The 26,520-nt window shown below is 47.4% G+C and overlaps 1 protein-coding gene and 1 non-coding gene across 2 annotated transcripts; one reads left to right on the top strand and one right to left on the bottom strand.

The window, feature by feature from the left end:
• Window positions 1-232: 232 nt before the first annotated feature.
• Window positions 233-17,956, bottom strand: LACTBL1 (lactamase beta like 1). Its single transcript, XM_054294501.1, is given in 7 exon segments — window positions 233-1,211; window positions 3,632-3,737; window positions 6,832-7,079; window positions 8,836-8,993; window positions 12,590-12,699; window positions 14,542-14,686; window positions 17,912-17,956. Coding segments are annotated over 7 exon segments (1,791 nt in total).
• Window positions 7,523-7,596, top strand: TRNAN-GUU (transfer RNA asparagine (anticodon GUU)). The gene has a single exon. It is a non-coding gene; the product is annotated as a tRNA-Asn (tRNA).
• Window positions 17,957-26,520: the final 8,564 nt, after the last annotated feature.

The following is a 26,520-nucleotide window of genomic DNA, read 5'->3' as shown; positions in this document are numbered from 1 at the left end:
ACATTCCCACTTCTTTTTCCTGCAGGTGTGTCCAGGTGCCAGCTGCCCTGTTGTGCACTGCTGGGGCCAACAACAAGTCATTAAAGTAGTCTTAAAAGTGGGAAGGATTTGTTTGGCAAAAGAGTCATTTGCCTCCATCCTTCCCTTTTGAATGGCATCCACAATGCCACAGAGGCAGGAGAGTCTGGTAAGACACAGATTTGGAGCCAGCTCCCAGGAGTGGAGGGAGTGTTTAGCTGTAGAACACGGGCTTGCGCAGCACACGCACCACGTTGTAGGTGTTCAGCCCCGGGGCGTCAAAGCCAGGGGACAAACCCTTGCGGTCGAAGGGGTAGAAGTTAAAGAGCTGCCCATTCTGTGTCTCCAGTGAGATGGAGGCAGAGCCCAGGTGCAGAACACATGGGAACTCCTTGTCAAAAACGACTTGGAAAACGCGCTCTTCCAGGTGGTGGAGCTTGATTGTCCGATACTTTTCCGGGATCAGCTCTTCTACGTGAGGCCCAAACTGCTGCATGAGGAGCACCCCACCAATTCCAACCTTGATCTCATAGAAAGTCAGGTTGGAATAGGTATAGTAGCCAACATAAGGGATTGGGTTTGGAGGAGGAACCAAGCTTTTGTCCGCCTCTCTGAACGCTGTCTCCATGGCAGGGATGAGATACTCATATGTCTGAGTCACAATGTCCCCACCCTGCGGTCTGGGCCCTGCCATCAGCACAATGAAGCTCAGGCGGAGCTTGGGGATGAGAGAGAAGGTTGCTGAGTAACCATCGAGGTCCCCATCCTTCCTGATGACATCATATCCCAGCTGCTCGTTAATCTCCCAGGGCGTGCCTGTCTTGTTAGCAAAGTATTCCACGGAGCACTTGAGCAGGGGTGTCAGCATCGTCTTCACCGTGTCGGGCTCGAGCAGCCGGCGGTGGTAGGTGCCCAGGAAGACCATGGCCAGCTTGGCCAGGTCGGCAGCCGTGGAGTACATCTGGCCAGAGGGCCGGTACCAGCCCAGGTCGTAGAGCGGGGCTGGCTGCTGGCTGCCGTAGAAGCCCACGGCCATCTGGGAGCGGACGGGCGCCGTGATGTCAAACCCTGTGTCCTCCATGCCCAGGCGCTCCAGGATGTTCTCCGAGATCCAGCGCTGGTACTGCCCTTCGGCCGCGTGCTCAGCCAGCACGTGGGCCATCAGGGAGAAGGCCAGGTTGCTGTAGTGGCATCTGGAAGGAAGGGGAATATATTGGGATCAGCTGTTCATCAGTGATATGCAAAATCAGTGGCTGGGTCTCACTTCTTTAGGGAAAAATTCACATTTTATTGAATGGCAGATGAAGGGGAGACAGAGATATATCGCTGGCCGAGGGCTATGTATAAATCATGAATGGGACAGGACTGCTGGGAATGTGCCTTGAGCTGTTTTATTTTCCAGCATCAGTCTCAATACATCGTTATGACAATGGGAAGATGCCATCAGCTCACATCCCAAGCGACAGACCAAGAACTTAATGTTACAACTTACTTTATAAGTTTTTTGACCAATCACACAAAGCAAAAGCACAATGACAGTAGTTCTATCCAACCACTATAAGCACATGTACCTGTGGTTAAAACAATGCTTGCTTATTTTGAATACGATACCTGCTTGTAAACCTTAAAACACAATGCACAGAGCTCCATTATTGAGCTTAAAACTTCCAAATATCTTGCTAGATATATTTTTCTGCAGTTTAGGCAGTTATTCTAGACAAGTGTTAATACACAGACCATTGTTCTATTTGTCCTTAGTTTTCTACTTTGTACATAATTTTTCTGCTGACCTATCTCATGGCTCTGCTTAGCTCTAATCACAGCTCTGCTGTCTCTGAAGCCTGCCTTTTGCAGCTTTCCCAAAACCCTCTGATTTTATGGATTCCCACAAGAAAAGCTGCATGTTGTTGCCATGATTTGTTGTTAAATCAAGAAAGAGAAATATTTTACAGGAACATCAGCAGGGCTGTTTAACCCTGATGTACAGAGAGAGCTGGAGATGGAAAAGAAACAACTCTATATTTGCATAACCTGACTTGCTGTTTATAATTGTTCACCATCCATTATTTTTAAGAGCAGCGTGGGGAGTTCCAGGTGCTCACCTTAAAGGTCTCAAAATCCTGGGTAAACCTCTTTGGGGATTTGCCATGGGATAATCACTTAGATACCTAAGCTACCTTAAGATGGTAAAAGCACTTAAAGAGCACTTAAAAGCCCACAAAGCAGCATCCAGCAATGTGGAATCATTAAAGAAACTTGAGTACGCCAGTCTTTAATAACCATCAAGTGATTTATGTCTTCAGAATTGAATGAAGTTTAATGGCATGAAAACATGAATGGGCATTATTTTAAAAATACATTTTCAAAAGTCATTAAATTTTCAACCCTGTTGGTTTTTTTAATTGTGTGAAGCCACACATCTCATTGAGACCTATTTAGATCATAAATTTGGTACCACTTCAACCTTTTCCAGCTCATTTAGTTGAATAAAAGCATGGTGAGCATATATATTTTTACCCTAAGAACAATCACATTCTGTATGTAAAACCTTGTATCTGAAATGGAGCTGAATTTCAACATAGAAAAATATGTTAAAAATCTGTATCAATGAATGTGAACTTCCTTTGGGAAGAATGATCTGTTAGCTGGGAAGCATAACCAGGAAAAAGGAGAGAAAGTGAAAACCACCAACATATCAATTAAATATAAGGTATTGAGAGACTGTGAGGGGATGTCCTTATTTATCTTCATGGGGATCATAAAATAAAGATACCAATGGAGATAAGTTACAATAAAGATAAAAATACCAAAGAAGATGATGGTACTAAAATCCTGAAATCCTTTAAGGAATATCTGTTGTAGCCTCCTACATGACGTGGGACAGAACTAGCATAAGTGAGTGGCAGATCCTCAGCCATCCTGGGTAAATTATTTCAGGCTGTAATTAATTACCAAACAATTTTGCAGTCTTAGAAAATTTCTTCCCAGTTAGTTTGAATCTTTTCCCTCATCTGCTGTCTATTGGATCCTATTGAAGGCTGTGGGGAAGTTTCCAAGGCCAGGTTGGACAGGGCTTGAAGCAACCTGGGATAGTGGAAGGTGTACCTGCCCATGGCAGAGGGCTGGAAAAAAATGATCTTTAAGGTCTCTTCCAACCCAAATCAGTCTGGAATTATATGAATCCACGATATTTTTGAGTGTTTGCAACCCATGTAACAGACTTTTAACAAGACACAGGAATTGAAATAAGCATTCAGAGACCTTTTTGATAATTTAGAGACACACAACTCACCACAGATGATTTTAACTGAAACCTGTGATGATTTACACTGTTTAAATTAAAGTACTTTTCCACTTTTGAAAACCTGCATAATTTAAGGCTCATAAAGTGAACTATGGCAGTTTAATTTGGCTCATCTGGGTTTAAAACACCAAACCTAACCCTGACACCTCCAGCAGTATTTTTTCCCAGCCTCTGCCAGGCGTGTGGGGAGATGGCTGAAGCTCCCTTTGGGAACAGCTGCCTTTATCCACCAGCCACGGAGTCTGGGAATGGGGCTGAGGGTGGAGAGCCCTGATCCGGACCAAAAGCTCCCAAAGGAATGTGTCTGACCTGGTTCCTGGGTCGGCCACCAGGACGTCGTCTTTGAGCAGCGCGAGGGCATCCTGAGTGCTGCCCTTCCAGAGCAGGCTGGTGGATCGCAGCCTCCGGGGCAGACCTGGGCCACACAAAGAGAGAAATCATGGAAATGATGCCTCTGGAGAGCACAGAACAAAGGCAAGGTTCAAAGGCAAAATGGAAGCACCAGTGGTGGACACGAGAGCTCTGGAAACACGGCAAGGAGCTGCTCCTGCTGGGCTGCAGGACATGGCATCAAGGACATGGCATCAAGAACATGGCATCAAGGACATGGACTCCTGACTCTGCCTTGCATAGGTCCAGCCCCAACATCAACTCTGGGCTGCTGCATCTCAGTGAAAATGCCTTGAGGAATGATGGAAATTGTCCTGGATCCCCAAGTGTGGTTTGAAAAAGAGGCACAAATGGGGTGTTGGGAAATCCCTGTATTTCCACGTGACTGCATTCCCTGGACTACAAATGTGTGTAACAGCTCCTTTTAACAGGATTTCATTCTTTACACTTCACCACAGAGGGCCTAACATCTCTGCACAACTCCAGACTTGGTCTAAAGTATTTTTATCTTTCTCCTCATCTTTAGCAACATTTATTCAGGGTTTCTGAATATAGAAAAAACCAAGGTAACCACTTTTAATTATTCAGGGTTTCTAAATGCATAAAATATCAAGTTCTTTTTGCTTTTCTCACTGAACATGGCTTCCCTAAAATTTTTGGTCTGTACTTTTTTAATCACCCCTGCTTCTCTGCACAGGATCTATGGCTTGCCTAGGCCAGAACTTGGATCACTTTTGGAATGGAATCCTTGCTGCCATTTGCAACGGGCTTCAATGTGGATGTTTGGGAGGAAATTGGGAAATGTATGTTTTTGACAGAAAAATGACTCACAATTGTGTGCTCAGTGACCATGTCTTAATCATGGATTCACTAAGGTTGGAAAAACCCTCCAGGATCATGGAATCCAACCATTAAGCCAGCACTGTCCTCTCCACCACTAACCCATGTCCCCAAGTGCCACTTCTCACATTTTTTTAATGCCATCCAGAATGGTGACTCCACTACTTCCCTGAGCAATCTTTGCCAATGCTTTACAATCCTTCCTCTGACACTTTGTTTCCTAATATGTGATCTAAGCATCCCTTGGTGCAACTTGAGGCCTTTTCCTCTTGTCCTGCATCCTGGCAAGGCTGAATGAAGCCCCATTCTTTTTTGGCAGCAACACTTATTTTTCTCAGCTGGCCTGAACTTGGCATTTGAGCTGGAGTGAGAGCACTGTTCTTCCCCCTGCTCTGGGGTCATTTGTGCAGCTGCACGACCAGATAAGAGATGCACTGACATCTTCCAGTGGACAATGGGCTCCTTCATTATGTACTTGCCCCAGTGGCAGCAAAGAAAATGTTGGAGCAGTGGGAGAGTTCACCAGCTCTGTGACAGCAGTGCAGTGTCTCCTTGAGGTTCATTGGAAATGATAAACCAGAGCATAATATAATCCAGAGTCATTGATTTCTACCTCATGGGCTGCTAATTGAAGTGACAAGCACGTTGTTAATAATTTACAATCACATCCCATCCTGTCATTCGTGTGGACTGGAAAATCACAGTCTTAACAAGCTGGAGCTTCCCTCCAGCACTGGGCCCATTGAGTGCTGAGGAGAAAAACCTTTGGAGTTACTTCTGTAATATGCAATGGAGAGACCAGATAATGAGGATCTATTACAGATCAGTTTCACTAGAAGAATTTAGATGAAACCCACTTTACAATGTGTCATGCAGTGGCTTTGATCCCAGTGCTAAGCAGAACTTATTCCTTTTTGGGGTTTGACACACAGCAAACGGAAAGTGGAACCGGAACATTCCTTTGATTTGCAGTTGGGATTTTGAAACTGTACACCTCTTTCTGCTGAATTGTCAGGGTCCAAGGGTTGGTGTGTCCTCTGGGGGTGCTCTGGGAAATTTGGGCCACATTCTAAAATCCAAAAATACACAGCAGCATAAAAGGAGCTGAGCAGGGGCACAAATATAACACAGTGATGGAAGCAATGGAAGGGCTGCACAGTACAAGCAATTATGCCACGACCAGGTACTCTCTTGACTAATGCTCCTTACAACATTTCTGGGGTGCACATCACACCTCCCTGGGTAACAGGAGCAGTCAGAGCAGCTTCAGGTGCTCAGGATAGTCAGAGGGGACCAGGCAGAATTGGTGCCCCTGAAGACAACATCAGGCTGGATGGAGCCACACCTTGTCTGCAGGGAGAGGGGCTGGGCAGGGATGTGGCCACTGGCCACTTTGGGTTGTTTATCTGCTTCTTTCCAGGTTTCAGTATCATTCTATTTTGGGGAGCCCTCATTTTCATATTGGCTTTCTTCAGATGATGCTGTACCCCATCCTGAGGTCCTGCAAGTTGCAGCCATGCTATTTTGATTTTGGGTCCTAATTTTAGGGCATTTATTCCAATCAGGAAAAATGCAAGTGTTACAGAGATTGACCAAAATGCCACACGTGATATCAGCAGTCTCTTTGGCCATTACATTTTGTAATCCCTCAGTCAAGCATTAGCAGCTTTGTTTCAGAGAAAGGGTAAAGTTCTTAGTCCTGTAAGCTCCTTCTCCCTTGATGTATGAGTTCCCCAATTCTAAAGGTAGCAGCAGATTAACACTTCTCTGACAGCAAATGCCAAGCTATAAATAGTTCAGGAATCCCAGATCAGGAACCACACTGACAGCTAAATTTAGCTCAGCAATCAAGGTCTTTCTATTCAAAGCAAAGAGATTTGACCCTCAACTCTACATCTCAGAAAAATGGGAGCGCTCAGGTCTGTAGTACAAAATACTGTTGTGCAATTGGAACCTGATTTCAGGTCATGGTAGTGAGGAGAAAGGAATCTGTGTTCACCTGAAAGGAATCCGTGTTCACCTTGCAGAGGAAAAAGCCTGCTCATCTCAACCCTTTCCTGGCAGGTGTCCTGGACAGGAGTTCCCTTGGAGCACTCCATGATGCTGCTGACACCCTGCTTCCCAGAGCCCTGCCTGATCCCTGGGAAATGCACAGTGCAGGGCCCAGACTGAGAAACAGCCTCCCAGCAGCTCCTTTTTATTCCTGGAATATGGTCTGCTCTCTCTGAGGTGTCTTTCCAGGGCAGAGGGTCCCAGGGACACTGAGGGAGCTGCCTCACCTGAGAGCTGGCTGGCCATTCTGCGCAGGGTGACCAGGGATGGCTTCAGGGGCACCGAGCCTTTTTCCAGAAACACCAGGCCATCTGCTGTGTATTTCTGCTCTGAGTCCTTGAGCCTCCCCAGAGGGTTCTTGATAACAAAGTTCTGGGCATAACGCTCCAAGGGGTCATCAAGGGATGTGACTTTTCCTTCCTCCCACATCTTGTACAACATAATGGTGGGGAAGATCTTGGAGACACTGGCAATTCTGTTAGGGAAGAAACATTTGGAGAAATTTAGCATTGAGAAGCCCGTGAATCAAGAGGAAAGAAGAGATCACGGTGATTTTATGTGTTACACCTTTGTTCATTCTAGAGGGAATGGCTAAAACACAGGTAGGAAGTTTGAATTAATATCCTTAAATGTGAATCTTTATAGACTGCAACATAACCTCTGAATGTCTCTAGCAGTGCAGTGGGCTGCTGATCTCTTTCTATTCACTTGGCATTCATAAAATGACATAAATTGTAAATTACTGGTTAGCAAATACCATAAACACTCTCACATAGTTTACTGGAATTTTAAGGTTAAAATCACAGAATCATTTAGGTTGGAAAAGACCTTTCAGATCATTGAATTAGATCACTTACCCACCACTACCAAACTGTCCCTAAATGCCAGATTCCCACAGTTTTTGGGGCCATCCGGGCTGTCCCTGTGGCGCAATCGGTCAGCGCGTTCGGCTGTTAACCGAAAGGTTGGTGGTTCGAGCCCACCCAGGGACGTGGCCCTGGCTCCTGCCCTGAGGCAGGGGGTTGGAACTCAGACCGTGAGTGTCCCTTCCAACCCAAATCATTCATTGGGTCTGGAGGAAAAATAGTGCAAGGTCATTTTTCCATTATAGAGTTGGGGAAGAAACAGATAGTCACAGCTGCTGAAACGGTCCAAAATTGTTCATTCTGAGGACAAAATTTTCTAGTCAGAGTGCAGCCCATGTTTCTTAGATAACACAGTAACAATTCACTGGAAATGGATCTTTAGAGGAAGGAAGCATTTTCTTCAGCTTGGTTTTTGGTTTTTAGCACATATTAAGAGCTTTATTCTGTCTTAACCTCAAAAATAATGGCCAATATGAATTTGACTTCACTGGAACAATAAATAAACTTATGGGTCTACTTTATGTGTTCTGCAGATATTCATCCCAAACATCAGTTTTTCCTTAACCAACATGTATTCTTATTGTTTTGAATCCTGTGGCACTGTCTCCTCTCTGCTCTCCAAATCTGTGCCAGCTCTTGGTCTTCAGGTTTGTGCCCTGGCCATGAAGCCATTCCCATGTAAGGAACCATACATTTTCAGGCTCTTTAGGGTCTTTGCTATTCTATTTTAAAATATTGTCAGAATTACATGGAAAAAATATATAAATAAATCCAAAGTAACTCAGTAAGCCACCAGCATATAACAATCTGGGAATTCACTTTGTCCCACAAAGTTCCAGCATAAGCCAGCAGAGTTTCCTGCATGGACCTGCAGTTTGTGATGGCATCTCTATTGCAGGTACCTGTCACCATCATATTTTCTGGAAAAATCCCCTTGCCCAGGATTCTTCTCCTGGGAAGCTGAAAAGCCTCAGAGAAAAAGGAAAACAATGTTATCTCATTTGCTTCTCCTGTGTTTTGCTGCTATGGAATGTGGTTGGAGATTTTTTATCCAACAGGTGTTTTGTTGGTTTCTGCTGTGAATTATTTTGACTCTTTGGCCAATTACGGTTAAGCTGTGTCAGACTCTGGAGAGAGAGTCACGAGTTTCATAATTATCTTTTAGCCTTCTGTAAGTATCCTTTCTGTATTCTTTAGTATAGTTTAGTTTAGTATTCTTTTATATAATATAATATCATAAAAAAAATAATAAATTAGCCTTCTGAGAACATGGAGTCAGGTGCATCATTCCTCCCTGCCCAGAGGTAGCAGCTCTCCGTGGGTGTGTTCCCTTTCCTGGCTCTCACTCTGTGCCAGGAGCCTCACCTGTAGATGGTGTACTCATTGGGTGCCCCCGAGGCAGGGTCGGAGGCGTTCCTCTTGCCAAAGTTGCCCGTCCAGAGCACGGTGTCATTGTAGATGGCGATGGCCGACATGGCCGGCAGCCCCGAGCTGTGCATCTTCTGCCGCAGCATCTGGTCCACCTGGGGAGAGAGGGAAACCATGAGCTCCCAGAACAAGTCTTACAATGCATCCAGTCAGCACCAAGCAATAGAAGGCTCAGATCACCCACCCTCATCACTCCCAAGCACTCGAGAGTGATCCTATGAATGGTGTTCTGGAAAAAAAAAAGTATTTTAACTGTTTATCTGTTTCTTCTAGAATTGATTCTGTTGAATTATGCTGTGTCCTTTTTCAGTCTGCATATCCACTGTGTAGATGAATGTGGTGCTTATGCTTGTAATATTTATGATAAAAACCAAATATCAACATGTAATAATTGCAATTTCTTCTTTTTATATTTGTATTCTACACATCTGTTTTTTGCACTGGTATTTTAGGGTCAAAGATGTATGAGAAAAAGGTTTTTCAAATATCCCATGACACTTCCCGTGCCATGGAACACTCTGGAGCTTGGGCTCTTATTTTTTCTCTTTCATTCATGAATGGGACAGAACTGCTGGGATACATTCCTTGAGCTTTATTTGCAGCATCAGGCTCATTACATGGCTGAGACAATACAAAGATGGCAACACTCACATACAGCCAGCAAAAACCAAAGATTTCTTTGTTATAGAACATTTCAAAAACTTTCTAGCCAATAGCATATTGCTAAAGCTTACAGACAATTGTTTTAGCCAATTACTAAAAGTACACATACACCTACTTCACAAAAATGCTTGCTTGTCTTCCTTCTATTAACAATACACAATACCCCATTACTAAGCTGAAAACCTTCTTCTGTCTTGCTAAACATATTTTCCTGGAGTCTTGAGGTCTATCTTAACCAAACCTAAGATTTAAGCTATTGTTTAATGTCCTTGCTTGCTATACAATTTTAACTTTTTCTACTTTCAGACTTTATTGCTACAACTTAACTTTAAGTTTTCTGTTCTTTCTATTTCTAAAGCCTACTTTTCCCAATTTTCTAAAAACCTTTTTTCCTTTACTGTTTCCCACAGGCCTCTGTTTAAACCACAACCTGAGAAACAGCTCTGAGCAGCTGAAGGGCTGTGATTGCTTCTGGCTCCCTGTTGTGCCAGGGCTGTGCAGAACTCTTCATTGAGCTGTACAGAACTCCTTATCAGCTCTGCACCCACCTCCTGCAAGCAGAATGCATCAGTCTTGTCCTTTTGGGACTTTTTCAAAGCTATGTCATCATCTTGCACATATCATTTGCATTTTCAGGCACACGTTTTGTTTTGCACACCATGGTTAAGACATAAGAAATGCACTTACAGACCCAAAATTTGAGGTAAGAAAAGCCAAACTGAGTCATGTCCTTGGGATCTCTTCACTGAATGGCCAGGGGAAGTGCACTGAGAGCAGCAAGTGGAAACATCCAGCTTGTGTCCAGCCCTTCTGTCAGGGTCCTTTGCCCTCCCTTCACGTGGACCAGTGGCCTATCTGGTACATCTGTAGATGTGTTCATCTGATGCCTCAGCAACTCCTGAGAAGGTTCTGCTCTCATGGAGACCATGAAAAAGGACTTTGCACAAGGGATGGAGTGCCAGGACAAGGGGGAATGGCTTCCCACAGCCAAAGGGCAGGGTTAGATGGGATACTGGGGAAAAAATTCCTCCCTGTGAGGGTGGGCAGGCCCTGGCACAGGGTGCCCCTGGATCCCTGGAAGTGTCCAAGGCCAGGCTGAATGGGGTTTGGAGCAACCTGGGACAGTGGGAGATGTCCCTGCCCGTGGCAGGGGTGGCAATGGGTGAGCTTTGAGGTCTCTTCCAGCCCATGTCAGTCTAAGATTCATGTCAGCAATCATGGTCCTCTTTTTCTCAGAGTCTGACCTTTAGACCTGCCTGGACCTGCAGACAGGCAGAGACTTCATAAAAGTGGATATGAAGTGATGGGAATTGAAATTCAGTGTGGATAAAGCCATGTGTGTGCAGGGAAACTGCCCAAACCTGGTCCTGAGCTCTCAGCAGCAGGACCTCAGGGCTGTGGTGGATGTTCCTATGGAAACATTTGCTCAGTGCCTTAAGGCAAACAAAAAGGCAAATAAAATAGGAGGGATTATTAGAGAAATAACATAAAATACAACAGAAAACATATTTTTTTCACTCTATAAATCCCTGATTCACTTGCACATTGAATATTGTTTACAGTGCTGATTGCCCTCTGCTTGTGAGAAGGAAACAAGTGAGAGAGCACGTGAGAGGGGCTAAAAATAGGGAATGTCCTGTCAGAGCATGATTATTCTTATGGTCGAGACAATCAGAGCAATGCTGCAGTATTTCCTCAGAGCTCACAGAGCCTGCCAGAAGTTCAGGCAGTGCTAAAAGGTCAGATCCATCTCCTACTGAGAATATCATGACAGTGTATCACACCCTCTTCCAGACAGATGCATGAAGGTCGTGTGTTCGATCCTCACACGGGGCACCATTTGTCGGGGGATGGGTAGATATAAGTCCAATTGTGTCAGGAACCCACGTCTTAAAAAAGGAACCCACTAGGCCGCGGCAAAATATCCAAATATGGATAACATTGTAAACAGACCAGTGAAGAGATTTTTGATTTTATTTCCAGCACATCAGTCTCATAATACAAAAAGGAGACATGACAGCTCACTGATCCACCCCAAAAAATCTTCTCCAGGAGGGCTCATACAGCAATACAAAGAATCATCTAAGTCTACTTTTTCAGCCAATCACACACAGAAAACACATATTGACAAGCATTCTATCCAATCTTATAAAGCATACGTAATGGTAGCTAAAACAAAGACTAGTTCATAAAAGACAAAGAACAGAGTTCCAGTCATGCTAATCTTCTAAAGATATACATTAAATAACCTTGTTGCCATCCTAAAGCCAATTCTACAGAGGCCTATTGTTATTTGTCAGGTCTACAGCTTAGGAAACTTTTCTGCTTGCATGGGAAACTTTTCTGCTTGCATGAGAAACTTTTCTGCAATGCTAACAAAACTCCAACAACTCTAAGGCCTACATATTTTTTTTTTAACCATTTCTTAAAAATCCTCTAACCTTATGGATTCCAACAATGCAGACCTTCTTTCCTTTCCCTTTCCCTTTCCCTTTCCCTTTCCCTTTCCCTTTCCCTTTCCCATTCCCTTTCCCTTTCCCTTCCCCTTCCCCTTCCCCTTCCCCTTCCCCTTCCCCTTCCTCCTTCCCCTTCCCCTTCCCCTCCACTCCCTTCCCTGGAATTATGTATAAGCATCTTTTTAATTTTTAAACAGGGCTGTGGGGAAAGCCAGAAAAGAAAGAAAATGTGGCCCTGGCTGATGAACTGGAAACAGAGAGCACCTGAGCCAGGTACTCTCCAAGACATGAGGGCTGCCTAATAGTGGACCAGATGCAAAGAGACATTATTTTTTGCAGGTTGAAGCTCACCATACCTTCTGATGGACAAGTGATGATCTTTGTCCATCCCAGGTCACCCTCTGGGCAAGAGAACTGCTCCCTGAAGGAGGTCACAGACTCATCTCTAGGTTTGCATGCTCTCCCTTCCTCAATTCCCCCACCTCCTTCTCCAGGATGGCAAAATCCCCCATCTCCCCTGGAGAAGAGCAGCCCAGAGCTGTGTGTCCCTCTGCTCCCTCCTCCCCACAGACCTTCTCCAGTGCTTCCTTCAGGATGGGGAGGGGGTGGTCCAGTGGCACTGGCTCAGGATAGCGGGGACACATCTGCACAGCTTCTGACCTCACCTCCATCACGGATGGATCTGGAAAACAGTTCAGGGTGACACAGGTGACCTCAGCACACACATGGGCAAGCTTGAACCTCACCCAGCAGCCCCCATGAGCTTTCTTGCTTGCATTGTTTAAGGGATATTTCTGCATAGGGAAAGGACATTGCTGAATTATTTCTGTCTGATGTAAACATGGCTGGCAGGGGCACTGTGCCCTGTTATTGCTTATTCCAGCGTGGGATGGACACAGGATGTGCTTCAACCAACTCTGCAACCTGGGACAGTAAAGAACTGGGGCTACAGGAGTGCCTGGCAGTGGGTTTAGCCCCCTGGAAGGGCCTGCCCATGTCTAAAGGGAAGTGTGAGCTGGGGTTTAGGACAGCAGTGACAAAGAGTCATCCCTGTATGATAACCTCAGAAATGGGGCCAGGAGTGACCTGTGAGAGCAACCTGAAATCCAGCACTACAATACTTGGTAGGCCCCACATCCACTTCATGGTCTCCTGAATCAGCTGCATCCTCCATATCCCACAGACAGCTTAAATTGTTGTGGCCAGCAAAGATCTTTAAACTTTGAGAGAGATGGGAACTCCCTTACTTGGAGGCACTATTTCCCCAGCTGATCCCAAGGTGTTCATAAATACAGATACCCTGCTCTGACAGCTGGGACAAAATGCTATCTTCTTGCTTACCAGGTGAACATGAAGCATCAGAAATTGGGATGAGGAGAGAAATGGAAATCTTGGAGATGGACAGGCATGGATACACACAGCCTACAGGCAGTCTGGTACTCTGAGATAATGTGTGGTTTGAAACCTTCTCAACCCTTGGTCTCTGAAATACTTCTAGCACCTTCATCGTGGATTTTATGACACCTTTCACCTACTTAAAACTCTGATCCACTGACACTGTGTATATTTAATCCTTGTGCATGCAGTGCCTTGAGTGGATCAGTTGAGTTTCCTATAATCAACAGAGGAGGCCACAGAGATGCTCCATGGGCTGGAGCCCCTTGGAGCCAGGCTGGGAGAGTTGGGGGTGTTCTCCTGGAGAGAGAAGGCTCCAGGGAGATTTTAGAGTCCCTCCCAGGCCCTAAAGGTGCTCCAGGAGAGGGACCTGGGACAAGGGATGGAGTGACAGGACAAGGGGGAATGGCTTCCCACTGCCAGAGGGCAGGGATGGATGGGATATGGGAAGGGATTCCTGGCTGTGAGGGGGGATGCTGAGGCCCTGGCACAGGGTGCCCAGAGCAGCTGTGGCTGCCCCTGGATCCCTGGATGTGTCCAAGGCCAGGCTGGATGGGGTTTGGAGCAGCCTGGGGCAGTGGAAGGTGTCCCTGCCATGGCAGGGGTGGAACAGAATGGGCTTTAAGGTCCATCCAGAACAAACCTTTCTATGATTCTGTGATTCCATGAATTCTAGTGTGAACCAGGAGGCTTAAGCCAGGGCAAAGATATGGGGAATAGGAAGACAGCAAACCCTGAAGCTGAAGCAGATAGTAAGGTATTAAAAAAACCTGTTTATAAACTGGAGTAACTAACTGGAGTAACAACAGGAAAAATAAAAGATAAAGAATCTAAAATCTAAAATTCTTTATCTAAAAGATAAAGAATCTAAAAAAGAGGCATAAAATGCCTCTTTAGCACTTCAACAGCCCATCTTATCCAAACCTAGGCCAGGAGGGATGGAGCTTCTTTGAACAGCAGCAGAGTGATGTGGTGCCTCCATCGACCCAGCCTTCACCTCCTCTGTGGCCTTGCCTTATTGCCCTCTGGGGAAATCTCTGTTTGGGGAAGTGCTCTTTGGGAAGAAAGCTTTTATTAGTCTTCCACATCTCTGTGGCACACCATGACCAAGGCTAAACCCCCTACTCACTGGGCTCCACCTTGGGGAGGCTGTACTGCCACAGGAAGCAGCCAGTCATGGCCACGGACAGCAGGAGGAGGAACACGACCAAGACATGGATCCACTTCAGCTCCATGGCAGTGAGCTTGAGGAAGCTCCGGCTGCAGGGTGCCTGCTGGAATGGAAAAGGAATGGGCTAGGAGAGAGAAAACACCTGCTGTGTCAGCTGGGAGAGAGGCCCCTGTGCTGGAGAACAAAGCTTCTGCAGGGACAGGACTCACCTGGTCTGGTGGAACCGTCCCTGCCCATGGCAGGTGGTGGAATGGGATGAGCTTTAAGGTGTCTTCAACCCAAACCATTCTGGGATAATTTTGGTAACATTGCTGAGCTAGGGCAGGGCAGACCAGCTCCTGTTGGGGTAACTGGAACCAGAAATTACTTCCTGGTTTTCAGTGAGCTGTGAGCCATTAACTCTCTTCCCCTTGGTGGTTCTTGTGGAATACCAACTACTCCTTCTGCCTTCTCCCCTCCCTGCAGGTGAAGCTCATCATCCCAGCCTGGCAGGAGTCTCAGTTACAGCTCTCACTTCCTCCCTTCTCAATCACCATGACTTATTCCTGGATCCCTTTCCAGCCCCTTTTTTCCAGAGTCCAGCATCTGTTCATGGCAGTCACCAGCCAGACCATCTGAGCAAATCCAGCTTTTCTAGATGAATGATGGAATTTTTCACTCTGTGCTGCCCTTACCCTTCTCTGTTGTGCCTGTAAATCCCATTCTATCACGTACCATCTGTAAGCTTGGCATTTACAGATGCCATGTTTTGGAAAACTGCCTGATATTTGAGTGTGTGCAGCTCTCACAACACTGGAGACCATCCAGGTTGGTGAGAGAACCAGATCAATGTTGAAGAAAAACAAGGAACAGATGACAAATGAGGAGGTGCCTGAGCCTGAGCTGTGCTCCTTCACTGCCTGCAGGAGGTCAGGAGGGTGCTTTTGAAAGTTTGGCAATTAATGTTATAAAACATATGGCCTGCCATTTGCATCCAATATGCTCCACATTCCTATGCTGTTTCAGGTTGTCTGGACTCACTTGTAGGATAGACAGATTGAAATATTCCCTTTAGATTCCCACACAGCCTTTCCCCCCCCTGTTTTGGAGATACAGGATAGCTCATGCAAAAGCTTCTGCAAACCAACTGAGCCTTGTCACTCACAGCCAGGGAATCTGCAGAGCCTCTCCCAGGCTCGCACATGGTTCTGTGGATCCAGCTGGGCTTCCCAGCCTTCACTGGAACTCTGAGTTGCAGTTCCACTTTCTGCATAATAACAGAAATATATCATATTTTTTTCCTGAAAACCTTCAGCCTGGTCAGGCATTCCTATGGGATTTTCTGAAAGCAGCATATGTTAGGTTCTTCCATAACATAATTAAAATTCAAGGATGGCTTAAGACTGTGCAGATGCCTGCAGATCCAGTCGCACCTGAGCCTGCCTGAGCGCTCCACGTCCCTATTCCAGCCTGTGACTTGTTTCTAAATAGGGGAATTCCATCCTGACACCAATCCCATTCTTGTTTGGATGTAACAACCTCCTTCAGAGCCTTAGCAGGCAGGAGATTCCATCACCCAAGGAAAAGCCTGTGCTGAGATCTCTTTAATCCCCTCACACTGTGGCTCAGTGTGTGTTCCAGGATGTCACCCAGAGCTGTTTTCCTGCAGCAAGGAGTGGGACAGAGCCCTCTGCTCATGGGTGACTTCCCTGGATTTAGTTCCATCTTAATAACATTGATTCCTCCACAAATTTTCAGTTCCTCTGACCGTTTTCCTGCCTCTTTCCTTGCTTCACTGAGAAGCCCTGCTTCCTGAGCGCCAAAGAACAAGGTGAGAAGACTATTTTCCGTCTATATTCCTCATCTCATGGACTCCAGACTCCCTGGGCCACTAACTGAGGACACAAATATATCAACTTTGAGCTCATCTTTTAGTCAAACTTATCCTTCTGTCCAAACTCCCCTTTACTTCATGTGGATCATGAGTGCCCTGAAAGGATTTTTTCCTTCTCTGCCCTGTGATCTGGTAGGAATGCAAAAAAACCCAGGCAAAACCATGGATTAGAGATATGGATCTCCCTTATTGATGGGACATCAGATACCCAAACGTGTAAGAAATATTCCTCCACCCGGGGAGATGCTCTACCCTCCAAATTCCTTTCCAGGGAAAATACCACTTATTCCCAGCACCTGGGAGACTGTCAGGCAAGCAGATGGATAGATCCCCATAAACCCTCCTCACAATTCCCACTCCAGGACCTGTCTGGTCTTACCTTCCTCTGGTTTCCCCCTGACTCTGTGTCTCTGTGACTGTCACAGCTCCCAGCACAGACACAGCAAGGCAGGGGGAGGGGGACACCGAGCACTTAAACACATGCAAATGAATGCAAACACTTGCAGGAATGAGCGCACGCAGCTTCCCATGGGGACAGCCTAGCAGCAGGATACATTTTTCTCCCCGGAGCTTTTCAAAATTAGGATGGGGAGAAAAACTGGGGATTCCCATTGGAGCACCCAGGTCACAGTCCTGCCCCACCAGGGTTGCTCGGCCAAGGCGCAGCTCAGCTGGGATTAGGGAGAGCCAGAAACACCCCCAGCCCCTCACGTACCACCTCCAAGAGCTGCCTCAGTCCCAAAGGCTGCTGTCCTTCCTCCAGGCGTGTGGGCACTTGAGCAGCCCCATCCTGGGCAGCCTCAGCCCGGGCAGGGGGCAGCAGGACCCCTGGGCATCTCCCAAAGGCAGCTCTGCCTCAGGGGCAGGCGCTGCTCTGGCACCGGCTGGAGCAGCCCCCTTTCTCTCCCCACGGGTCCCGCTCCGGGTTTATCTTCCCAGGAGTCCTGCTCTGGCTTTCCCCATCCATTTGGCCCATCCAGGCCCTCCAGAGAGTGCTGCTGATCTCCCCCGGGAAAGGAGCTTAAGTGACAGGGACAGCATGGCATTTGCACAGGAAAGTGCCTGAGAGATTGGATGTTAATTCTTCTTAATGCTTCTGTGCCATGTGTGTGAATCACAGCTGAAACCAGGAGGGCTTCACCGTCTATTTATAGCAGCTTCATCTCCTCCTGACATCTGAACAGGAGGCGATTAAGCAGGAGAGGGCCGGTCCCGGAGTGCCTCCAGCCAGCCTGGGGAGCTGCTCACGGGGAGGGGACACGGAGAGCTAAGCCGGGAGCACAGGCACTCTCTGGGCTTAATCCTGAACAGCCTCCTGGAGTACTCCCACAGTGACACACAAGGGAGTCATTCCCAGCTCCCAGGCCCACAGAACAGAGATGGAGCTGAGATTTCTCCCGCCTTCTCTGCCAGGCACTCTGAAGGATAGTGGGAGGTGCATGAGGGCATCCTTACCCGCAGCTGTAACCCCTCCATGGCGGCTCAGGAGGCTCTTCTCATCCCCTGTGCTGCTGGGGCTGCTGGTCCCCACAAATAAAGGGCTTATAAACCCCTGTGATGGAGAGAACACAGTTGGTGCAGGAAAAAAAGCAGTCAGAGCAAAGAGGTAACAAAGCCCAGCTCATGTAAGAAGAGCTGCAGGGACAAGACTGGCTTTGGGGTCATGGGGGACATGGGGGTTGGAATGAGGTGGTCCTAGGTGGTCCTAAGGGTTCCTTCCAACCCAAACCATTCTATGAGATAAAACACAGCAGCCATAAAAGTCCTCAGCAGGATCTTCCCTCTCTCTGCCTCTGGTCTGGCAGCATCTTGTGTTTAGCCCTAAGCTCTGGGAGCTCCCATTTCTCTCAACCATCCTCACCTCCAAACATAAGAAACTGAAGCTTTGAGACCTTCAGGTCTGACACATTTTCACTGTGGCTCCTCCACAGTGCAACCCCCGCTGCAAGGCTCCTTTGCCCTGTTCCCTCTACACAGCCAACAACACCCCCTTACCCTTGGGAATCCCACCCACAGCATGACACGATTGGAAGAGCCAGGAAAATAGCACCACCACCATCTTTCCCAAAAAATCTGCCATAAAATCTCCCTCATCCATCTACCTGGCAGCAGCAATTCAATCCCCAACCCCCCCAAAAGAGCTCTTACCAGCCTTGCTGCTACCTCCGGCTTCCAGCTGAGGAATTGGGGGCTGTCCTGCAGCTGCAGATGTTAAGAGCATCTGAAGCACTAATCCAGCTGCCAGCCTCTCTGAGTACAGATTAATGGGCCAGGCCTCACCCCTCCACAAGCAGCACAGCATCTGTCCAGCCATGCAGCCAGAGGGAGGACTGCTGGTGATTTTCTGGCTCCAGTGGTACTGCAGAGTGGAAAATGGGGAGCTGTGGTATGTGGGTGTGAACTGGAAATGTTGATAATAGACTGCTATTATATTAATATAATATTATATTATTATCATCATAATATATATTAATAATATAATATAATATAATATAATATAATATATCTAACATCTTAAAATATTATATATCATATTACATAATATATATTATATCATGTTGTGTCATATATCATATCATCATATATTATATTATATTATATTATATTATATTATATTATATTATATTATATTAAAGTACATCATAAATGCTCTCTAAGGAGGAGGGCATGGTTGTGCACTCAGTCACATTCCAGATCCAGGGGACTGTGCACCTCAGGAGATACTGCCATCCTGTTCCTTCTTCAGATCTTCACATGTAGGGGCATTCTCCCCAGTACCATCCTTTCCTTCCAGTATCTCCAAGAGCAGCCCAGAATCTGACAGTGCCCAAAATATCCCGTGGAACCTGTGCCTGTTCCCCAGAGCTGTGCCCAGATTTTGGTGATTAGAGTAAATCAGGCTCCTCATGGTTCTGTCATTCCCCATTTCTGGGAACTCTGGTTTTCTTCTGTCCCTGCTACCAACGTTCTTTATGGTGGCCTCATGGCCAGTTATCCCACACCTACCAACAATCCCTTTGTCCTGGGAACCCAGGCAATGCCTCAGAAATGTGAGTCTGGGCTGTCAAAGGTCCCTTGTGGTGGCCACTGCTCTGTGGGGCTCCATCTCTGGTTATAAATGGCCTGTCTCCTCCATATGAAATATCTGTGTGCTTTTCTGATAGAGCTGCTGTGCCAAAGATTCTCTTCACAGTTTTGTAGTACCTCTGTTAAAGGCATTCCTTTCTCAGTGCTGGGTCTACTTTCCCATCATTTTCAGGAATTAAGAGGGATTTAAATTCTTGTATGCTTTGTGCTGATCAGGCTGTGCCTGGGGAAGCAGCAGGAGAGGGGTTCAATCCCCCAGCCCCCAGTATAAAGAAACTCCAGTATTTGCACCAAACCTACTGATGGAACTTTAACACTCATCCTTTGGAGCCTGGGTCCGGGTTCTGACCAGGACAGTGTTAGTTTTTGCAGTAGCTTGGAAGGGGCATGACCAGGACCTGAAGGTTGCTCTGTACCACCTCGTAGAATCACTGGGAGCAGGGAAAGGGACTCTTCTGGGAGCAGGGGGAAAGGGATCCCTTGCAGTTGAGGAAGTGGTTGGGTATTGTCTATTATTGGGTGTTTTTTTCTCCCAGTGAATAGTTTCTTACACCCTTTGTCTTCAGTATTGTTGCTGTTACTGTTCATTTTCTCATCTCATGGCTGTTTCCAGTAAATTGTTCTTATCTCAACCCACCATCTTTATCTTTCATGCCTCCAATTGTCCTCTTCAGCCACAGGTGGAGGGTGAGAGGGAAGCAAGGGGTAGCATGGGAGCACTAAACTGGAGAATTCCATTCCTAAACAGCCTCCCATGCCAAAGGTCCCAGGGGAGCTCACACATTGCTGGTAATGGATCTTTGGAGATGAAAGGATCCCAGATTGTGGTCTTGGGTCCCACCTGAGATGTCAAATGGTTAAAAAAATTTCTTTGCCCTTGGCTCCATGCAGCACAGTCTCAGACATCCTATTCCAGGAAAGAAAAAAAAAAAGAAAATTAAATATTTGAGTACTGCAACAATGGGAGCAGCTTGAGCTGGGTGTCTCTGCAGAGGGACCCTGGAAAAAAGAGATCCCTGGGCTTTTCTACCCTCACAATTTGTGCACATGCTCTTCATGCCTCCAGTGGTGATTTTTGGTCTGGGGTCTTCTAACACCTTACTGGACTCTTGCTGTCCCCCCACACACAGGCCATTGACTTCTCTTATCTCGTGCAGTTGCAGCTTCCACTGGTGGCTGGGGCCTCCTTATCTCCTGCTCTGTGCTTCCTGAGACTTGCTGAGCCAGCAGAGCTCGGGAGCCCAAACCCTTCCTGATTTAGGGAAAGGATTGCCCAGCAACAGCTCAAACAGCAGTGAGTTATCAGCATTATCCTCCTACTGCATTCAAGACGCAGCTCTGTACCAGCTACAAGGAAAATTACTGGGAAAATGAACTCCATTCCACCCAAAAGCACATCTGGGTGAGAGTTCAGAGCTTGTGACTTGAGGCTTCTGCAAATCCAGCTACTCAGACCAAGAAAGGAAAGCTAAGCAAGCAGCTAAACCACACAATGTTATATCTCTAAGTGACCTATTCTGATTTAAAACTTACTTATTAAGCCAAACAACAGATATTTCTCAACCCATCCCTGGGGGACCTGAGAGTGGCCTCCACTAAATGGTTTTCCACTGGGTCCCAGCTCAGAGAAACCTCAGAAAGGGCATAAGATGATGTTGTGGTTTCCAGGGCAGCCTCTCCCTCCTGCTCCCAGGGCATCCCTGTGACCCAGGGAGCCACAGCCAGAAGGGAACATCAGGCAGGCACTGCAGCCAAAGGATTTTGTGTTTCATAACACCAAAGGGCTGCAGAGGTCAATCTGTGGTATAGCTCTGAGCAGGAGTCAGCGGGATGGGGAATGACCAAAACAAGCAGCTGGCTGGGGGCTGTTCAGGCCTCTCCCCCCACTCAGCTGCAGATCAGCACAAAGATCTGCCCAGCTCCTGAGCTCCCCAGTCTGGCTGCATCTGCCTCCACTGCCAGCCAAGGAAAGCTGCATTTTCAGGTGATTTACACAGCTTGTCCTGCAGCAGAGAGCCACAATGCCCATCAGGCTCCCTCCAGCTGAATTATTTTTCCATCCCTGCCCAGAAACAACCTTTGGCACTAAGGTGACTGATGCAGAGACTTTGGAAATCAGCAGTCCCCCACACAGAGCCCCTTCCCTCCTGCAGCACCTGCTGGGCCCCCCACACCTCTCCTGCTTCCAGAAACTCCTCCTTCTCCTTGAGTTCCTCTCCCATCCCATTTCCCTGGCTGAATTTGGGGGTGCAGCCATCCCACACAGGCTTTCACAGGAAGGATCTGGGGGGGGTCCCAGCCAGCAGAGCCCACTCAGGGGGCTGGTCCCAATCAGCTCTGTGGCCAAGGCTGAGCCACCAGTGAAGCTGGTGGTGCCTCTGTGGAAACATTTCAGAAAGGGGAGGAGATGCCAGATGGGAGGAAGGAAAGAGCACAGTGAGAAGTGAAAGAGGAGCAGCAAGGTGGAGCAGGAGGGGCTCCATGGGGCTGTAGATTGTCCCTGCAGCCCAAGGAGGACTCAGAGCAGGGCAGATGTTCCCTGCAGCTGCGGATGGGACCATGCCATGGCAGACACTCACACAGCATCCCCTGGGGAACCACTCCAGGGAAAATGGATATTCCTGATGAAAGCACAGCCCATGAGGCACCACACTGCAGGAGGTTTTTCTGAAGGGCTGCAGCCTGGGGGTTCCTGTGCTGGAGCACAGGAAAGGTGAGGAGGAAGGAGCAAGAGGAAGAAACCACTCTGTGCTGATCTTGACCTGCTGCCCTCAATGTCCCTTGCATGACTTTTTTTGGAGGGGGCTGATTAGGGGAGTTTGGAGTAAAGAAGCAAAACTGAATCTGAGAAAGGACTGGGGAGTGAGGAGGAAACATGATGGTTTGATGTTTCCCACCACCCAAATTTTAAGGCAATAAATTAAATTACATTTCCCCAAATTGTGTCTGTTTAAACCTGTGACAGTAATTGGTGAATTCCCCATCTTATCCCAGCCTGTGAGTTTTCTTGCCCCTCTTTTCCCCCAATTTTTGGGGATGTGAGCAGCTGGGTGGTAGTTCTGCTCACCCAAGGTTGAGTGAGCACCCAACCATGGCAGGGGTTGAAATGAGATGATCTCTAAGGTCCTTTCTACCCCAAACTATCCTGGGATTCTATGATTCCATGATCACATAAGGAAAAGCTCTCCCTTTTGGCTTTCCCCCAGTCCTGTTCTCCAATCTCTCTGCCTTGAAGGGTATTCCTGCCATTTTCTTGCCAGAAGAGGCACCTACAGCTCTTCAGGAAGGCCCCAGCTGCTGCCCAGCCCTGGCTCAGAGCAGGTCCCCACACAGGGAACATGGCAAGGTCTGGTTTTGATGGCTAGAGGGGACTGAGGGGGATATTTTGTGATCAGATTTTTTTATTGGCAGAAAGAAAAAGCACCTCAAATGAAACAGACTGGGCAGAAGAATCAGGTCCAGGTGCTTGAGCAGTTAAAGAAGGAATTGGGAAATGAACAAGGGAGGCTCTCAGGGGTGCAGGCACTGATGGATGCCAGGAGAGCAGTGACATGTCCCAGGGACAGGGCTGGCTGCACTGTCCCCTCCTCCCTGGGCTGTCAGTCTCTCTCAGTGACACGGGGGGTGCTGGGGGAAGGCAATTGCCAGCTCTAATTGCCCTTCTCTCCTCGCTGCCCTTTGAACCAGGAGGGGGGTGAGGGGGGCTCTCCCCCTCCCACGACCCCACATTGCAGAGCCCAGCCAGGACTTTGTTGTCCCACTGGGTGTCCTTTGTGTCCTAGCAGGCACCATTGTCAGCCTTTGTGTCCCGGTACCAGCTGGTTCATTTTATTGATGGTTTTGTGTAGTTGAAGTGAGCTTTCAAAGTCAAAAGATGGAGCTGAGCTGCAGAGGGGCTCCAGCTGCACGTTCCTGTGTCCAGGATTAGTGGCAGTGGGGTGGCTCAGATGGCAGTGGAGGGGTGGCCAGCAGTGCCATGTGCTGTCATTGCCCAGCTCAGAGAGTCAGGAAACAAGAGTCAGAAGCCTGAGAGGAAATATTCCATATTGGAGGCAGCCAGGACAAGTTTTCAAAGGTTTCTTCAAAGTAAGTAACACAGACACAATCGTTTTACTCTTTTTTTTCACATGTCATGACCCCAAGACCTAAGGATTTGGGTTTTTTTTTGAAAACAGATTGCTGATAAAATCAAACTAAACAAGGAACACTGTTCCCTGCTAAGGATTGGATATGCCTCATTTCCAGGGGGATTTGCCAAGGCCCTGGGAGTACCAATGGCCTGGGCGAGCCTCACCTGGATCCTCCCCCACCCCTCCCTGGCTGTTGGCCCAAAGGGCTGAGTTTAACCCCCAACCTGAGCCTTTGGTCCTTACCTGGGATTTGCTGTAACTGCTGGCCCCCAGTGCAGCCGTGCCCATCTCTTGGCTGTGGGTTCCACTGATGCTGACACCCTGGTGTGTGAATTGATGCTAGATCTGCCTCACCATCCCCAGTCCCCCTGATGAAGGAGGCTCTGGGTTTCCCCTCCCCATGGGGCTGGGGCTGCTCTGCTCCCCCTGCTCAGGTGCCATGGGGCTGGGGCAATCCCTGACTCTCTGGCCTCAGCATCATTGTGGTCCCTTATGAAGCATGGAGCTCTCTGGCTCCTTGACAAGAGTACATTTCATTATGTACATTTCATTATATGCATTTTCTTTCTATACATTTCATTTATTTAATGCATTTACACAAACCACATATTTTTTTATCTTTCTCAATTTGCCCACATGTTGAGACAAAAATTCTCCCTGCTCCTGGACCTGCACCCAGAGGGCAAACAGACCTGTCCTGGATACCAGAACCTCCCTAATTATCCACAGGTTGTTACACACAGGAGAAAGTTCAGTCTTTGTGCCACTGGAAAACTCCAGGCTGCCTCAGGGCACTGGGAGAGGACTGCTCTGAGGGCTGGGAGAGCTGTGGGTGCTCACCTGGAGAGGGATCCAGGGAGGCCTCAGAGCCCTTCCAGGGCCTAAAGCGTCTCCAAGAAGCTGGAGAAGGATTTGGGACCAAGGCCTGGAATGCCAGGGCAAGGGGGGATGGCTTCCCACTGCCAGAGGGCAGGAATAGATGAGGTATTGGGAAGGAATTTCTGTCTGTGAGGTGCTGAGCCCCTGGCACAGGGTGCCCAGAGCAGCTGTGGCTGACCCTGGATCCCTGGCAGTGCCCAAGGCCAGGCTGGATGGGCCTTGGAGCAGCCTGGGACAGTGGAAGGTGTCTCTGCCATGTCAGAGGGGGCACTGAATGAGCTTTAAGGTCCCTTCCAACCCAAACCATTCTGTAATTCTATGATTCTATGATCAATCTCTGCAGAAAATCCAGTCTGTGCAGCAGCAGCGAGGCCTCCCCAGCCCAGAATGGGGCTCTCACAGCTGGGCCCAGCCTGAGCTCCCTCTCCTCTTTCATTGCTGCTCTGAAGCCTGCAGGGAGCTGGGTTTGCACTGAGCCATTTCAAAGCTCTCTCATTAACTGCTTGCCAGCAGCCAGCTCTCTGATAATGGGGATCGCCTCTAGAAATTGCAGCCCCATAGCAACAAGGAGTTTAATGGCTATTATTCCTAAACGAAGGACACAGGTCTGGTAATCCACCTTGTGCCTCCAGCAAAGGCCCTTGGAAATTATTATTTCCCATTGCAGATAAGGCAGGAAAACACACACAATCACAAAAGTGTTAAAATGACATGGCCTGGCCCAGCAGAACAGTTTTTAATGTTTCAAAATACTGGAGTTTTAAAATGTTTTAAAATATTTAAATATTTGATAATTTAAATATTAACTATATATATATATTTATATATAAAAATATATTAAATGTGTGAATATTTAATATTTAAATATTTTTTAAATTTAATTTTTTAAACAATTTTTTTTCACGGAGTCACCTGAAACCTTTACAAGAAAACTTTATATGTTTTAAAAATTGAAAGTTATTAATTTTTCTCACAAGAAAAAAAGGGAAACCTCTTTTCAAGGACAGGACTCACTTCACATGGTCTGCAGCAGAGATTTTTGGTACCCTGTGCTTGTGCTTGTCCATTTTCAAGCTAAAGAAATTTTCCTATGTGTCCCATTGTACAGTAATACAGAGTCCCTAAATCCCAGACTGGTTTGGGTTGTAAGGGACTTTAAGTTCATTTTATCTTTCCCGGCTGTGGGCAGGGGCACTTTACGCTGTCCTAGGTTGCTCCAAGCCCTGTCCAACCTGGCCTTGGGCACTGCCAGGGATCCAGGCGCAGCCACAGCTTCTCTGGGCAACCTTTTCCCATTGTCACTGTCCCTTCTCTGCACACCCAAGTCTGGCTCCATCCTGTCCCCAGCCCTTCAGGCAGTGGGTGAAGGTGTGGTCAGTTCTCCCCTCATGGGTACAGTTCTCCAGCTCTGTCCATCCCTGGATCCATCAGGGAGCTCTGGTGCAGCTCCACTCAGCCCTGTCCCCATGATCTTTGTGCCACTGGCTCTCACCCTTTCCTTCTCCATCAGTTTAAGAAAATACACAGCTTGCCACTACAAAGGCCCTTTTATGCATTAAGGAGGGAGGAGCCAGCTGGGGGTTGGGCTCTGCTCTCAGGTAACAAGTGACAGGAATAGAGGACACAGCCTCAAGTTGTGCCATGGGAGCTTTAGGTTGGATGGGAGGTAAAATTCCTCATAGAAAGGATGGTGAGGCTGCCCAGGGCAGTGGTGGAGTCACCATCCCTGCAAGGGTTCCAAACCTTGTCAATGTGGCATTTGGGGATGTGGTTTAGGAGCAGACCTGGCAATGTTGGTTGAGCATGGAGATCTTAGAGAGCTTTCCCAACCTTAATGATTGGAAGTATTAATTATTTAATTGTGTCCATGATTTCTACCCACCCAGCAGCTCCATCAGCCCTGTCATGGCCCGCAGTGGGTTTCTTGGAGCTTTCTACACGATCAGGCTGAGTTGGGTAAGACCCTGA

Source organism: Melozone crissalis, unplaced genomic scaffold, assembly GCF_028551555.1.
Source record: "Melozone crissalis strain CALT ecotype California unplaced genomic scaffold, PUWL_Pcris_2 ptg000251l_1, whole genome shotgun sequence".
Taxonomy (NCBI): Eukaryota; Metazoa; Chordata; class Aves; order Passeriformes; family Passerellidae; genus Melozone; species Melozone crissalis.
Note: the sequence above shows the minus strand (reverse complement) of the source record. Positions and strands in the feature narration are given on the sequence as shown.